Raw genomic sequence first — 17,317 nt, 5'->3', positions numbered from 1 at the left:
AGCTGAAAAGGTTGCTCATGAGTTGAGAATTCTCTACATCCAAGACCAAGAGTTAATGCTTATACCTCACCTGCTGCATGGCAACTTGTAAAAACCTTTTTCTGACAGGGAAGTTGCTGCTGAACCGGGTGGTATGGGGACAATGAAAAAGGTTGGTGGGGCCAGATGTAAACTTGGGAGTTTGGATTTGGCTAGTTAGCAGGAATGAGTTTCAGTCAGGAAAGTGATCTGACCTGATTGTTACTTTAAATGATTATAGCGTGACAGAGGAAATAAGAATGGCCTTTGGAGTAAAGCAAGCCTTCATAATAACCTGGCCATCTGTTTTCTTCATGCTTTGGTCTTGGTCAAGTTACTTAACCTCTCTGAGCTTGTATCCTCATTAATCTAGTGAGACTGAGACCCATTTTATCGAGTTCTCTCGACCCCAGTAACTTTAGGTAACAAAGGCTATCACAGTGCCCTCTATCATTTTAATCAGCAGTTTCATTCAGGCCACGCTGCCTAGATGAAACATTGCGTAATGGATGCAGTGTTATTTTAAGAGATGGCCTTGATGGATGACCAGACAAACCAAACTGTGGGGTTTACCAATAGAGAGCATGTGGTGCAGGACTTAACCAGCAGTATTTTAGAGCATTGTGATACATTTTCATGCATGTGTATCATTATATTTTGTTTTTCTTTGCATCCTCCTGCCCCTCTTCATTGGTCCCTTTCTCTCCTCAAATGATTTCTTCCATGTCACATATATTGTCTTCTCTCCTTTTAGTGCTCTTTCTTTCTTCCTACAGCCCCCTTTTACTTAAAATTAGAAAGGTACTTGGAAGTCCTATTGTAGGGGGGAGAGGGAGGGGGAGAGAGAATTTAAATCTAGAGTTGACGTGTGAAAGAACACACAATATTTGTCTTTCCAGGGCTGACTTTTTAGTTTAGCATGATGACCTCCAGGCACCCCTTTCAAATATCTTTAAGATATTTGGTAACTGCCTAGGGTGTGAAGGAGTTAACACTCTAGACAGAAAACCTAATTTATACCAGGGAATTGCCGATTTAACTGCGGGAGCTGGCTCATTATTTTAATTGGATTTTCCAAAGTGTTGAGCAAGTCAGCAGATTTGCATTAGCTTTGCTTTGAGAGAAATTGTTTCTTTCTGCAGAGGAAGAAAGAGAACCAAGGGGCAGGGGAAAGAGCCTGTCAGAATTAGCTCGACATGACGAAGCAAGCAAATTATATCCTCGTTAGTTAGTACAGCCTCGTGTACATATAGGAAGGCCCATTCGTAGAGCTAGGCTGCCTTCCCCTCCAAGGCACGGGAAAGAGACACTGATAGGTTTTTCCAGGGGACAGCACCCCAGGGCTCCCTAGGCACAAGCTGTAAGTTCAGCAGGGGATTGGGTTGGGCAGTGTGGCCTGTGCTGCCTATACACCTGTTGTGGCCATCACAAGGGCACCTCTCCCTCTGAGAGGGGATATGTAATTCGCCAATAGACAGATAAACAAGATGGTGTCTTCTGGAAAACTGTATGAAGGGGTAAAAAGTCAAATAATATATGTGTTTCTGCAAACAGGAGAGGTTGTTTTTATGTGTGTCATCTTTAGGTGGATTGTGATGGACAACTGTCAGCATCAGCAGTTTGTGAGTCATGAGTGGTTATTTTGTCAAAGCCTTATTAATTACAGTTATATATTTAATAAATCGCTTTTGCATGAAGGATACATTTCCGCCTCCTTGTCAAACTTCTGCCAAATTTGGGGTAGGTTTTGATGTGTGGCTGGCAGAGGACTGCCCTTTTGTAAGGAATAGTCCTTTGTTAGGAACACCAGTATGTTTACTATAATCTACCATCATCCCTGAAGTGCTGCTTAACACATTATTTTTTTAATAAGATGGAAATATAGTTTTGGATTTTCTGTGGGGTTCATGTATATTTGAGACTCGGTCTTGCTGTGTAGCTCACACTGACTTCTTGCCTCAGAACAGACCATTCAGACAGAAGTATTCTGTATCTTGAATCATGTTCAAGCATTCTACTAATTGATTTCATTACTACAGAAAAAGAAATTGTTGAAAGTTGGGAAAATTAATGCAAAATAATCAACAGAATTTTAGTAAAGTGTGATCAAAGTGATCCATAATTTGTTTTTACATCTTTCAAAGCCATCCATTAAAGCCTAATAAGTGACAACAGGAAGTCTGTCCTCCCAAAGTCCTGTGATTCTGTTAATTACACTACCTGTGCCTGCCGGGACAATACTTACTTCCCAGAACTTGTGAAAATTTCTGAAATAGTAAGAAAATAAAAATACTCAAAGACTCCAGAATCCTAAAATTGAACTCATGCAATTTGCCTCTGTCAAAAAGCAACACACTGGAATATTTGGTGGAGCAAATGTTCACTTTATTGAGAATTCCAAGAGAGAAAAAAACGTCTACCGTTCAGTGCGTGTATCTAAGTTCTGCTCTTCTCTACTCTCTTTCTGGTGCCACTCAGGTAGTTCCCAGTTGCTTGTCACTAAGGGAAGAAACTTTTTCCTGGGAAGCAAGCTGGAAAGAGTTGGTAAATTTGACTATTTTTTCCTCAGGCCTTTTCCCAAATTTAATCTTTTCCTCAGGCCTTTTCCCAAATTTAATCTCTGGGAGAAATCCAGATTTCTAATATATAATGTATTATGTGCTTGGTTTCTTACTCTGCCCCAAGAATACGTGTGTAGATGACCACAATGAAATTCTAAATTCTTGGGGTTTTCCATCAGTGCAGTGCCTCAACCCAGTGCCTAACCACAGTGATGACATTGGTTACTCAGTGTGGTTAGTGCATAGATTTTGGAGAGACTTATTCTTCAGAAGAACCTTCACCTTTAGCACTAACCACAGATTTCATAATTCCTGTGTTTTGTAATACAGCCTTCATGTCGAGGTAGCAGTAGGCTTGCATTCTTGCTTCATTCACAAAGGATTGACAATAGTGCTGAAAACTATAATTTAGGGCTGAACGTTGAAATGTGCTTCTAACCACTGTCTTTCACCTTGTTTCAATATTGGAGTTTTTGAGCAAACGATACAATACTTATTTTTAAAAGATGTTCGAATATGTATACAAATATTTGTGAATACATACCTGTGCACAGTCTCAGCTGGTGTTCCTCAAATGCTGTCTTGTTTGTTGAGGTTGGAACTATCTCATTAGCCGCCCAGGGCTCACCAAGTAGGTTCAGCTGGTGGTCAGCGTTCAGGGAGTCTCCTGTCTCCTGCTTCCCAGCACTAGGATTCCAAATGTGTGCTACAGATGGATCTGCCGGGTTTTGACATGGGTTCTGGCATCTAACTCAGGAGAACCTTGTGCTTGCGAGGGAAGCGTTTACCAACTGAGCTATCTCCCCAGTCCTACAAACAACAACAACAACAACAATAATAATAATAATGCCAGTGAAGAAAATCCTTTCCTCCTGCATTTCCCCCACTCCAGTGTCCTTCAGAGCACTGCTACCAGCAAATTGCTGTGTGGTTTCTTTTTCTTTTCTTTTCTTTTCTTTTCTTTTCTTTTCTTTTCTTTTCTTTTTTTTAAATAATATACACAGGGGCTGGAGAGATGGCTCAGAGGTTAGGAACATTAGCTGCTTTTCCAGAGGTCCTGAGTTAATTTCCCATCTGCAGTGAGATCTGGTGCCCTCTTCTGTCATAAAGGCATGCATGCAGATATAGCACTGATATACATAAAATAAATAAATCTTTTAAAAAAGAAGTAATATACACATAAAACATTTGCCCCATTTTTTTAAAAATAAAACTTGTCCACTGTAAGTACTTTTTATTCCCCAATATATCAGTTAAGTAAAGTAGATTCTCTTTAGTGCTCTAATTTCCTGAGCCAGCGCCTGTTGTTGGGCACTTTCCATCAGTATGAGCAGCCCTGTAGAAGGAGAGCTTTGTACACACAGTGCTTTATACATTTCATACCTTCTGCAAGTCCTGCCGGAGCAGCATTTCAGTGCGGTATGGTGTTCAAATTTGGGGATATAACCGTGGACACACAGACTGTCAAGGAGCTTGTGTGTACACTGGGGAGACGACAGTAGACAATGACATCCACACAAGTGGTGGAGGATGGTAATTTCTTTGAGTAAAGTTGGTGCCAGTGTGCTCACAAGCATAAAGGTAGATGCTGGCTTGATTAGTGAAGAATTAAGTTGGGCCCAACATCCCACATCATCCACAGTATCTCATAAGAGCCTTAGGACAAGAGGGCACCGGGGGCTTGTACTTCCAGAATGAAATAGAGAGCTAGAGCAAACTATCTTTTCAGTTTCTTGTCTAGTGCAAAGGGCTGAGTTTTCTCCCTGTCTTGCCCAAGGCCTGTGGTTTTCAACCTTTTTTTCTTTTTGAGGGCCACAATCATACATTTTTTAAATAGGTGCAGTGAACTTTATTGATGGTACTCAAGAGAGTAGGGCTCCCTAAGCCCCTCCTGTTATTCTGGGATTCTGGGGTTCTGGGATGGAAACTGAGGGAGATGCTCAGTGTCAAGGGCTGAGTTAGGACAGGGACTGCTCAGCAGCCGACGGCCTCTCTCTTGCTGTATCTTTCCTGGATGAGTGGTCCAAGGCAGGCTCTTACTCCTTGGAGGCCATATAGGCCATGAGGTCACCATTCTGTTGCTATAGCCAAATTCATTGTCATACCAGGAAATGGGCTTTACAAAGTTGTCATTGAGAGCAATGCCAGCCCCAACATTGAAGGTGGAAGAGTGGGCGTCACTGTTAAAGTCACAGGAGACACCCTGGTTCTCAGTGTAGCCCAGGATGCCCTTTAGTGGGCCCTCGGATGCTTGCTTCACCACCTTCTTGATGTCGCTATACTTGGCAGCTTTCTCAAGGCAGCATGTCAGATCCACAACAGACACATTGGGGGTAGGAACACGGGAGGCCATGCCCGTGAGCTTCCAATTCAGCTCTGGGATGATTTTGCCCACAGCCTTGGCAGCACCAGTGGATGCAGGGATAATGTTCCGGGCAGCACCACGACCATCACTCACTGGCTTCCTCTAGGGGCCATCCACAGTCTTCTGGGTGGCTATGATGGCATGAACTGTGGTCATGAGTCCTTCCACAATGCCACAGTTGTCATGGATGACCTTGGCCAAGGGAGCTAACAGTCATACATTCTAAGTGGTCTTTTTGCCCTACTTCCCAAACTCATTATTGTGGATTCTTATAGAGAGTGTCAGAGTGTTGCAGTCTGGCCTGCTTGCTAAACTGAGTTGTATCTGTACTGCTGATAGCAAAATAACTCAGACAGAATTGCCTTGGCAGGAATCCTGCGCCCTCTGGTGGTACACTCTGGAAAACCTTCCTCAGATGAAAAGAGCAAAGAAGGCAAAGAAATATGTTGCATGGCATAGAGCTGATGAGAATCTCAGGCGTGAGCAATCGAGAAGCACTGGGAGAAGGCAGAAGCCAAAGGACAGGCCTCCTGTTCCCTTTCCTGCTGACCCCACTGCCTGAGTCATAGCTGGTGTCCACATCATTAAAAAAAAAAAAACACGTTTTCAGTACTCACTCTATCTTCAGCTGCTGGCAGTAGGACACAGTCCCTCCACTCTGGTCAGCACCAGGCAGCATTAGCTGTCCTCACATCCTAGTCTTTAGCCTTCCTGCATGTCTGCTGCCAGTGTAGAAAGGAACCCCACTAGGGGCAGCAGTAGTGGGCTGCCCATCTCATCCTGCCTGCATAACGTGTGGCTCACTGCATTATTATTTTTCAGTGAAAACTGGACGCCTGGGTGAACAAGCTGACAAATACACATGCGTATATGGGAGAAAAGCTTCCCTGAAGGGGGAGACCCCAGAATGGGTCTATGCTTTGGCTTTGCAGAGCTTCGCAAACTTGGGTCTCCTTGGCAGTCACCAGGGTCATGTGGTTATTTTAAACCGTCCTTTTTCTCCTCTGCTGCTTCCATCCAGCTGTATACTTTATACTCCTCTGTTATACTTTCCTTTATACTCTGTTACACTCTACTTTATGCTCCTCTGTTAAAGCCCAGAACACTACCTCAGAGCAATAGAAAACCTGTCCCCCAAACCTTTGAAAATGTGTGTTACCTAAGTGTTGTGGCGCATGCCTGGGAACATGTAATCCTAGCACACAGGAAGCCAAGGGAGAAAGATTTGAATTCAAGGCCAGCCTGGACTACATAGCCAGACCTGTCAATAATAATAATAATAAATAATAATAATAATAATTAATAGCAGACTACAGCTTGAGCAGAACAGCTCACAGTCAAGGTTCCTGTCATCAGTAAGCATCTGATCTCATCCATGAGACAGGATAAATATAATCGCAGATACAGTGTGTACTGTAAGAGCACAGAAAAGAAATAGTAAAAGCCAGTTACACACTTCCCTCCAGAGTCTTGGTAGACGTTGCACTGGAAGTGCTGAAATAAGTGGCAGTCGTTTGTACCCATGTGTGCGTGCTACAGCGCCGTCTCAGCTGTGACTCTGCAGCCACTCTTCCATCCTCATTCCTAGCGCTGCACTGTGGGGACATACAGTACAGCTACAGCTCTTCACTGAGCCCGGGTGAGCCAACAGGATGAGGTTTCGCTGTGCATTGTGCATTATTTATTTTAACCATCTCTCATCTTTATTTTGATTTTTCAGCTCCAGGGTCTGAGCCACAATGTGATCTTCACCTTGGATTCCTTGTTAAAAGGAGACCTGAAGGGAGTCAAAGGAGTAAGTGGTCAGAAATTGTTATTTTCACTGTCTTTAGTTGAAAAAATTGAGTTTGTTTGGGGTTTTTCCTTCTACTTTTACAAGCATAGTAGTTCTTGAATTTGAAAATCTCTGAACATTTTCAGCATATGATAAATATTCTTGGAAAATGGACATTAGAAAATGTGCCGTTTCACACAATGGTTTTTACTGGGAACTAGATTAGGCACTTTCAGAGAGATTGGTAGCTCCTCATTGGGTGGGAGAGAAGCTGCTTCCCAGTCTGGCCTCCACCAGTGTGATTTTCATGGACCAGGCTCTCAGAATCTTAAGGTCCTGCTTCTTTGATGGGACCAGCAGTGCCCCGCCTTCCACACGCCTCTCTTGTACATCTCTCTCGTACTTCACGCCTGTAAACAGTACAAGGGCAGTTTCAGATCTCCATAAAGAAAATTGATTATGTTCAGATTTTTTTTTTTTCAGTTATTTATTTGAAGAAAGATGAATGACGGTTTTCATTTTCTTGTTTTCTCTTTCCAAAGGATCTCAAGAAGCCATTTGACAAAGCCTGGAAAGACTATGAGACGAAGTTGTAAGTCGTGCTTGTTCTGATCATTGTTTTATTGTTATTGTCGTGAGTTTCATAAGAAGTTGAAAACAGAGCCAAGCACCAATAAACTAAGATACTAGCAGTGGTATCTAGTTTGTCTTCTTAAGGGCTGAGAAGTAGGTGTGCTGATCTAGTTAAAGTGGCACATACTTATCACTCTGGAGGCTATGCAATCCTAGGCTTAGTGATTTCTAGGCCATTCTGGGCCGCATAGGAAGACAACATCTCCAAAATCTAAATACCCCCAAAATGTTACACTACCGTGATGACTGTCTTGGGTGACAGGCACTATTTCGGTTGCTGTTACGAAGTATCAAGTTAGAGGTCTATGTATCTGTACAGTATTCTTTTATCAACACAATTACATAACTACAAACCATGTACGTTTCTATGTAGTACAGCAGTTGGGAAACAATGAAGACTAGCTGGTATTTTTGATACCCTTTTGTCTCGCAGGATCTACACCAAAATGTGTTTTACATGCATGACCCCCCAGCACCACTCATTAGTGTGCTCCTCTCACTATCCATCAGGAATCTGAAGTCTAGAACGCCTAAGGAGTTTTAGAAGGTCATGCAGTCAGTAACTGTTAAGCTGGCATTCGCAGTGGATCTGCCTGACTTAGAGAATGAGCAGTTTAACTTGGCACCAAGGCCACACCAGTTGACTCTGGGGTTTTTGTAAGGGGTTAGGGAGATTGTAGGCCTAGGCTGGCCTCAAACTCATGATCCTCCAGCCTCCATCTCCAGGTGCTGGAATGACACACGCACCACACCCAATTCCTTTATTCCTAGTCTAAGAGATTTGTAACACCAGACCATGGGTAGGTAGGAAAAGATGTCTACTTTAAAACTTACGTTTGCCTAATGAATCCATTTCTATGGACAACAATAGCAGCAGAATGAGAACAGAAACAGAAGAACTTGGGGATCAAGTGTGTTTTGCTCAGAGTGCTTTTGTAAATCTTATATAATTGCGTACTGTTGAAGAAGCACTGCCTTAGGAACAGTCCTGTATATCGACAGTTAAAAAATGCAACTGAAACTGATCAGTGGTGGTGCACACCTTTAATCCCAGCATTTGGAAGGCAGAGGCAGGCAGATCTCTGTGAGTTCACAATCAGCCTGGTCTACGACGTGAGTTCTAAGATAGCCAGGACTGTTACACAGAGAAACCCTGTCTCGAAAAACAATAACAACAACAAAAATGCAACTGAAAACCGAAAGGTTTTATGGTGGTCCACCAGTGTGCGTGAGTGTTCAGTCCACAGTCCCTCCTGGAAAGCAGGTGAGATGCACTGGGAGACAGGGAGTGAGCTGAAGCAGCCTCTGCTTTTAGGACCTTCAAAGAAGGCTTGGGGTTTGCCTTTTTTTTAAATGACTTCCTGTCAATAAATTTTCTTCCTAAGATAGCTTTCTTTTTCATTGGAATTTGGTGGTGGGGTAGAGGGCAAATATTTATCTATTTAATGTAATAGGGCTCATTTGGGTTTGGAAACCCCAAACAAAATGCCTTAAACACATACAGAGAGATTTAATTTAGGCTCCTGTGCCACTCTTGCTCCATCACACTCTGTTTTACTTCCATTCTTAGTGAGTCTATACTTCCACTACTGCAAAAAGGAAGGCTAATGTATCACCTTTCAAATAACAAGGATGCCAAGGCACTTTCTGTGGCCATTCTTTTATGGAACTCACAAGGCAGTGAGGGCTGTGGCTAAATGTGTGGACTTCAGAACCATTACCAAGTTTGTGATCTTGGGCCAGGATACTTTACTTTTGATGACCTTTGCATACTTCTCAAACTCCTGCTTCTCATCGCAGCCACATCCATGAGGAAGCTGTGATGCATTCTGTCCACTAAAATCCTTTCTTTGACTGCTAAGGTGGCATCATCCCAGTGTTGCCTGATGCAGGCTTTGGTAAATGAAAATGAATCTCTACAGAGTTCGCCGTCGCTTTTCCACGGGTTGACAGTTGGTTTTCCTGTGTCTGTGTATAGGCAAGCCTGCTTAGCTTTTTGTTGCATTTGGCTTCCCATTCTACAACCACTACAATTTGAAGGTTGTGTCAGTCTGTTTTTGCAGTCATAGTTGGAAAATCAAGGCTATTTCTGAAATTTGAAGTCCATTTTAAGTGAAGTAGATTTGTTGGAAGAGACTGTGTACCGAACAACAATCATCTCTGCCTGCCCTCAGCTACTACCACTGGATTAATTTGTATAGAGTTAAGTCTGCCTTCTCATCATCGCTTACAGGGCTTTCTCTCCTCGCTGAAAATCCAAAATCAGACATATGGATTTCTCCCAGCCCTGTCCTATACAATATCATGACAAGATGCAAAATAATTAAACTATGCTACTGAAATATGAGAACATCAGAAATTATCTTTGACCAGTTTTTAGGCATACTAACCAAAAGCCATTTGGATTTTATCTTTAAATAATTCTGAGGTCTCTAACTTTCTGCTTCATCAAAAAGACGTTTACCTAAGAAAAAGTAACTGTTTAGTGATACTCATGTCAACCAGAACATAGAACTGTGTGTCCATCACATGTCTAAGATCCAAGTGAAAGTGTGAGAGGCTTCCTAGATAAGGTACACATGATGTTTGTTTCCTCTGCTGATTGAATTCTGTCACTGTAAGAGCTATTGCCTCTTAACTAGCAGTTAAACTGTCAGGTTTGATTAAAGGAAAGATGTCAGTGTGATTTATTTTTTTAAAAAACTGCATTGCTTCACTAGGATTGAACCCAAGATCTTACACTCTACCCCAAGCTACATCCCCAGTTCAAAAATCAGTGTTTTTGAATGGAAGATAATGAAAGTTCCAATTTATTCTCTGCACATACCCATACACAACTGCCCCATAATCACAGCCCACCCCACTCCCGATAGGTTACTTGTGATACATTTGATGAACCCACACTGGCACATCATCATCCAGGGTTACATTTGCACTTAGGTTCACACTTGGGGTCGTGCAATGGTATTTTTTTTTTAATGGCATCTGTTTTTACTGCAGTACAAAAATTGAGAAGGAGAAAAGAGAACATGCAAAACAGCATGGAATGATCCGCACGGAAATAACGGGAGCAGAGATTGCAGAAGAAATGGAAAAGGAACGGCGCCTCTTTCAGCTCCAAATGTGTGAAGTAAGAGCAGACCTTCCTAACTCTGGCCTCTTGTCCTGCAAGTCAACAGACTAGGTTTGATGCTTGGAAGAGGGACTGTTTCCTAAGGATTCTAATCTCCCTTTTTCTCCAAGCCCTTTGGGATCCGCCATTGCACTGTTGTCTCATATTTTGAGCCTTGGTCCTATGGACCTCTTTAAGCCAAAACAGGATTCATTGGTGAGAACTTTAATGTTGCTTGTGAGTGACTGGGGGAGGGCGTCCTAGCGGGAGTTAATACTGGTGCATATTACAACTTTGGAGCATGTGGTTTTCTCAAAGCATGGATCCAGCTTGAGTGAAAGTTAAAATGAAGCTATTCAATAAGGAAGTCTGAGCTCATGGGAAAATGCAGTAAAAAGCATGCTGCCTTTAACTTAGAGCTGTGGTTCTCAAACTGAATTCCCACCAAAACCTGTACCCCTTGACTTGAACACTCATAAAGCAATTTGAACGATGGAGATGCTTTCCAGCTTGCAGAATACTAATGGAGAATGTGTAACTTAAATTTTTCTCCTGAGTTTCCTTCCCCTGCCTCCTTTCCTTTTGTTTTTCTTTTTCTTCCTCATAAACTTTGACCTTTTCTATTTAGAAGTTTTACTTACATTATAACAAGTGAGCTAGAAGCATAGTGTCAAATGGAGAATTTTGTACAGTGATAAAATCAAAGCCAGTGCTGTGTGGTTAACTACATCTACTCATTTTTATTATTTTTCTTGTACTTCTTTTTTTAATAGAAATTTCTCCTTCTGTGTTATCTGCTTGTTTAAAGTTTCCATATCTTGTGGGACATTCTTGGAAGAGACTGCTGCCCCACCTGTTTTGTGCAGAGAACAGTCCCTCTCTCAGGACTGTGCGAATGGAAGTTTGAGATCCACCGCACCAAGGGGAAGCAATCAGTTTCCATGGAGTGCATTTGCTGCATCTCTTTCTTGCTTGCCTAGTAAACTAATTGTAAGATCTTTGCAAACGCTAACACTAATTGCGTTTGTGCACACTGTGTCCCACCCAGCAGCCTTCCCTAAACAAAGCTCACCTACTTGTGCAGGTTTGAGAGTGGTGTTCTCCCTCATGAACCTGAGAGTTACGTCTGGAGTTCCCAACATAAAATTCTGCTTTCTTTCAACAGTATCTCATTAAAGTTAATGAAATCAAGACCAAAAAGGGTGTGGACCTGCTGCAGAACCTTATCAAGTATTATCACGCACAGTGCAAGTAAGTGTGGCATTAACAGTGGTTGTTATCAGCCCTTGCTAGGCCCCTTCGATTCACTGCTCTTTTCTCAATTTTCTTTCATTTAGTGACTATCAATAGTAAGACAGTTATTTTCCTCAACTAGATAGAGGAGAAACAGTATCATTGTCTTACCTCCTCAGCATTTTATATAAAATGAAGCTGTTGTCCTCCACAGCTTGTGCATAAGCCCTTGTCACCAAGACCATTCTGTTGACACTGCTCCTCCCCATACACCTTTCTTGTCATTTTCCCAGTCACTTTTACAGTTCATTCCCACCCACTGTTTCTTGGTGGGGGTTTATTATCTAAATTTTACTACTTGGAGCATTTTGAATGCTTATTAGCACTGTAGACAGATTTCTGTGAAATAGTGTTCTATCCTAAGAAATGAACATTGCTCTGCACTGCAGCATCTCCTGTGTGTTTGATTTCATTCTGCTCCTGAGTCCATGGCACTGTGTCTGATTATTCTTCTTTATTTACTGGGCTCACGTGGAGGAGCGTTCTGCTAGAGCCTTTGTGTGAGAATGCCGTTACTGTTAGAGTCTGTGTTAACCAGTGGATTTACAGAGGAGAGAATGCCAAGTGCTCTCATCAGCAGGATGAAATACAGTCATTCAAACTAGATAAAATCTCTCAAAACAATAAATGTATGATTTCTTTTGATCTCTCTTATCCCATTTTAAAACACCATACCTAGGAAGACCTGTGTGTACAAATGGCCCTCTGAGGAAAAAACAGAAAGCTTGAGATGGTTAATGGACAAGTTCAAATCCTTGCTGAATACTAGGGTCATCTGACATCGGTGTTTAGATTTGTAACACTCAACTCAGGATCTTCATGAGAATATGACAGTAAAATAAAATAAAGCATTTGGTGTACTTACCAGTGGGATAGCTGTGACATTGGGAATCATTCATATATGTCATGGTTAGGGTATTTCTCTTTACAAAAGGCTTTCTAATGACCAGATTAATCTTTATATAAATTTGTTGACTTTTTTTCAGTGTAAATTCTACTTTGTATGAATGTACTTGATAAATAGAATATTATTGAAATGTCCATGTTATAAGGTAAAGTGTTTACTGGAGCTCTGACTTGAGGACCTGAACTAAAAAGTTTTGCCTTTATGGTATAGTAGACAGTTACAAACTTTGAAGTAAATGGTCAGTGACTTTAATTTTGGATGGAATTTTTCATCTTTGATCAGCTTCAGGTTTTTTAGAAACATTTTGTCTTCAAAATTTTTACCAAAAGAAATGAATCTCTCAGTCTTCTGAATCACAGCTCTTGGCAGCAAATCTAATTTTGCCTGATTTTAGGGCTCTCTCTCAATTCCTCTAAGTCTGGATAGAAGAGTTTGAGGTGTGCAAGCATGAGTTTCCCAAAACATAAAATTCTTTGCAAGCTGCATGTGCATTAGCCTCTGTGAGTAAAGTGAAAGAGCAGCTTTATTTAAAGGGGCCACAGCCTGACCCTCCTTATTCCTTTATTCTTTCCTGCTTCCCTGCTCGTAACCATTGACTGGCCTCCTGTCCTGGGCCAGGTGTTTTTCTAGGTTCTGGAGTTAGATGCAAACAGAACTGCTTTCTGGAGGCCTTTGTCTAGTGCAGAAAGTCAGGAACCCTGATAATCAAAAGGCATTCAGTGACCTGTGCCATGGACACCAAGAAAAGGAGAGACTCCTTCAAGTAAGCCTAGGAGGGCAGTGGTTATGTCTGAAAAAAGGTGATGGGATTTGAGATAGGCTTTGGAAGGCGGCTGGACTTTGCCTTTGTAATCTGGTAGCAAGAGTCTTCCCCTAATGAGAGAGAGATCAGGAGGGGGACAGACCCACAGCATAATCTCCTTATGGGGTGGGGGTGAGGTTCTGAAACATCAGGTGGAAGGATTGACTGACAGTAGGACTTATCTCTAAGTTGCTATATTGTTGGACCCAGGAACTGCAAGCTGGGGAAGTTTCTTTCAGAGATTCTTCCTTCTATCTCAGTCATTCCCTTCAAGCCCTTAATATGCATGCTGTTGTCCTATAAAGCATTCTCTACTCATATTTTTATTTAAAAGTTTTTTTCTGAGCACTCACTCATTACCAGATGGTTTTCCTAGACTCGGCCAGTGCTCAGCAGGGAGTTTGCTGTGTGATATCTGTGGAATTGTAGCACCTCAGTGTGGATCCAGTGTTTGCATTGGAAAAGAAGCAGAAACAAACTGTCTCTACCTGTTCCAGCTCACCCACACTGTTGCTCACTCACATGAACATTGCCAATAACATCCTACTTTCCAAACAAACCGCCCACTCCTTCTACCACAGATGTATTGTGATTTGTGAGGCTAGAGCAGTCACACACACTACTCTATGTCATCACACCCATTCTGCTGCAGAGTAACAGCCCAGGTGTGTGGACTCGCCAGTTTGCACATGTGATTTCTCTTCTGTGTCATAGAGTCAGGACATTTTAATTCAGATATGACCAGTGTCAGTATAGACTTGGTAGCCACAGAAACCAAGGGGAAGAAAAGGTCAGCTCATTGGCTAGGATGCAAGGAAGAGAGGCCTGGGAAACCAGACTTTGAGAGCCTTTGTGTGGATCCCAAATTAGACTAAACTTCCTTTCTTGACCACTGGGCTTTACATTGCTCTAAGAGCACTGCAGTGTGGCAGGAAGATGATCCTCATCACATGTGGAGAGATAAGGCAGATAAAGTGTGTGGGTAAGCAATCCACTATGGGTAGGCACGACTTAGAGACAGGGCAGCGGAGCATCGCAATTCCAAACACCAGTGTGCTGTGGTTTATTTCTATAAACTGAACTGCTGGTGAGGGTCCTGAGGAATCAATCTCTCTGTCTCTGTCTCTGTCTGTCTCTCTCTCTCTCTCTCTCTCTCTCTCTCTCTCTCTCTCTCTCTCTCTCTCTCTCTCACACACACACACACACACACACGTAACTTCACTTGTCCAAGATAAGAACATCAAACATGGTATGATGGTATGTACTCACTCATAAGTGGTTATTAACTGAAAATCAATCCACAGACCAGAGAGACTAGATAAAGAGGATTCATGTGTGGACACCCAGATCTCCCTGGTAAGAAGAAATAGAAAAGATTTTGTGAGTGGACTGAGGGAGGGTAGGGATGGGAACATAAGCAGTCAGGATGTGGGGAGTGGGCACATTTCAGGATCAGGCCAGAAGCCTGGCTTGGGAATCTCCCAGGAGTCTTTGGGGAGGACTCCAGCTTAGACTGATAAGGAGCCTTGAACTCTCCAAGATTGGTGCCTGACCCAATTGTCATTGGAGAGGTGTCATCCAGCAACAGATAGAATCAGGTGCAGAGACCCACGGCCAAACATTAGGCAGAGTTCATTAGGAGGAGAAAGGAGTGTAGGAGCCAGCAGGGTCAAGGATACCACAGGAAGGCTCACATAACCAACTAACCTAGGGACTCGCAGAGACTGAGCTAACAGCCAGGGAGCCTGCATGGGACTGACCTCAGCATTCTGCATATATGTTACAATTGGGTAGCTTGATCCACTTGTTGGATTTCTAGCAGCAGAAACGGGCTGTCTCCAACTCCTTTACTGGCTTTTGTGACACTGCTCCTCATACTGGGTCACCCAGCTTTAAAAGATGGGGGGGGTGCTTAGTTTTACTGTGGCTTGATATGCCGTGTTTTACTGATGCTCCTGGGAGACCTGTCCTTCCCTGGATGGAGACAGAAGAGTAGTGGATTAGGAGAGTGGGAGCAAGGTGGATGACTGGGAGAGGAGGATGGCGGGGAGCTGCAGTTGGGATGTAAAATAAATAGATGAATTAAAAAAGAAAGAAGAAAACTTACTTCATTGCTAGCTGTGAAAATAAACAAAGTATCAGGCAGTCCTGGATCTGAATCCCACCACTGTGTGTACAGAGTAAGTTATAATCTTTGCTGTGCACTTTGTACAGAATGCAGAGGAAGCTGAAATGCTTGATCCCTGAGAATCGAGCCAACGGAACTTGTGAATTGTTTGGCTTGTAGGAAAGGCTCTTCAGTTGTCAGCTCTGTTATCCTTGGGGAAAGTGACAAGTGACGCACCCTTGTCATTTCTGTGGTATAGAATTCAGCTTTCCAACCCTTGGTACCACTGAAACCCTGTGGGCTCAGCACGTGTTGCCTTCTGCCTCTACCTCTAGTGTCCAGTTGGACTTCTGCATGCCAGGGGCTAATTTGTCTTTCTCTCTTTGACCCAAGCATGGCCCAGCTACAAGGAAGTGTTCTGTTTGTGGATGAGAATACAAGTGAAATCAGTTAGGACTGCAAAGTCATTTGTGCAGACTGTGATCTCTCCTAATAGACTTCAGATAGTAGCCATAATTTGTTTGTTGGTACATCTTTATGTAAGTGCTGGACTTAGTTTTATGTTGATTTTGTGTAAACTACTGGGAGAGGGTGTGGGGAGAAAGGAAGAGTTCTCGGGTTTTGCACACAATTCTATTCCTTCTTTTCAGTACTGGTAATTCACTGTTGTTTTCCATTGTAGTTTTTTTCAGGATGGCTTGAAAACAGCTGATAAACTGAAACAGTACATAGAAAAGCTGGCTGCTGACTTATACAATGTAAGTTCTCTACGTAGCATGCACATTTAACTTGTTATAAGCGTCAGGACATTTGAAATATGTATCAGATGGATATTAACCAACAGGCAAGCCTTAGTTTTAGCAGTGAACCTTTGAAGGCTGTGAAGAATGGGGAGGAACATCTAAGAAATCAAAAATTAAATTTTTCCAAAGGGGAGAGGATTGTCATTCCATAGAGATGGCATAATTATTACTTGTAAGTAACTTGGCTGATGAATATTAAAAGAAAAAAATATATATTAGGAATATGAGTATATACTTATAGGAAAGGTTTTAGAGTTACAAGTAACAAATTAGGCTTTCCTGATAAAAAGTGCTTCCAAATCTGAAACTCTGAGGATCAACAGCATGACAGTGTAAAAAAAAAAAAAATTCCACATATGACCACATTGTAATCAAAATAGAGATCAAGCATATGTCAGAAACTAGATGTAGTAGGATATTGTCTTTAGCCTGTTTTTTAAGGTTTTGTGAAACAACTCAATTACATATTTAGACTTCGGTCCCACCCTTGGGAGATCTCATTATATATATGCACTATCCCAAAATGCAAGAAAATAGGAAGGAGTAATGCTTCCAGGCATTTCAGATATTGAATGGTCAGCCTGATTCTTAGTGCAACCTTTTAACAAATATCCCTGTTTTGTCTTTTTTTTTTTTCGTTAGTGAACATAAATCAATGACAATTAAATCCCAAGTGATTAAGAATAAACAGTAGCAATCCTGGTCCTCATGGTTTATGTTCTGGCCTTTGATTTCTCAGTCATTTATATAATTTTTTTCTGGCCCATTTAAATTTACTCTCATATCCTTTCTATCCATCCTTTCAAATACAAGAAATAAATGATCTCAGCATTATTTCTTAGCCTTGTTTAATATAGGGATTTAGGTTTGGGGGATCACCATGGTTTAGTAAGAAAGCCTGGTCCATACATGATTTGCTAGTTCTAAACCCTGGTACTTTTT

The 17,317-nt window shown here is 42.0% G+C and overlaps 1 protein-coding gene across 4 annotated transcripts in view; it reads left to right on the top strand.

Moving 5' to 3' along the window:
- Positions 1-17,317, top strand: part of Asap1 (ArfGAP with SH3 domain, ankyrin repeat and PH domain 1) — a 286,462-nt gene that overhangs the window by 196,848 nt on the left and 72,297 nt on the right. For all 4 annotated transcript variants that reach the window (XM_057791274.1, XM_057791272.1, XM_057791275.1 and 1 more), the window contains exons 6-10: positions 6,665-6,739; positions 7,261-7,310; positions 10,352-10,481; positions 11,629-11,714; positions 16,255-16,330. In XM_057791274.1, coding sequence (XP_057647257.1) covers positions 6,665-6,739; positions 7,261-7,310; positions 10,352-10,481; positions 11,629-11,714; positions 16,255-16,330 — 417 coding nt within the window. The remainder of the gene's footprint in view (positions 1-6,664; positions 6,740-7,260; positions 7,311-10,351; positions 10,482-11,628; positions 11,715-16,254; positions 16,331-17,317) is intronic.

Source organism: Chionomys nivalis, chromosome 17, assembly GCF_950005125.1.
Source record: "Chionomys nivalis chromosome 17, mChiNiv1.1, whole genome shotgun sequence".
Classification (NCBI taxonomy): domain Eukaryota; kingdom Metazoa; phylum Chordata; class Mammalia; order Rodentia; family Cricetidae; genus Chionomys; species Chionomys nivalis.
The sequence above is the reverse complement of the archived record's forward strand: the minus strand, read 5'-3'. Positions and strand labels throughout refer to the sequence as shown.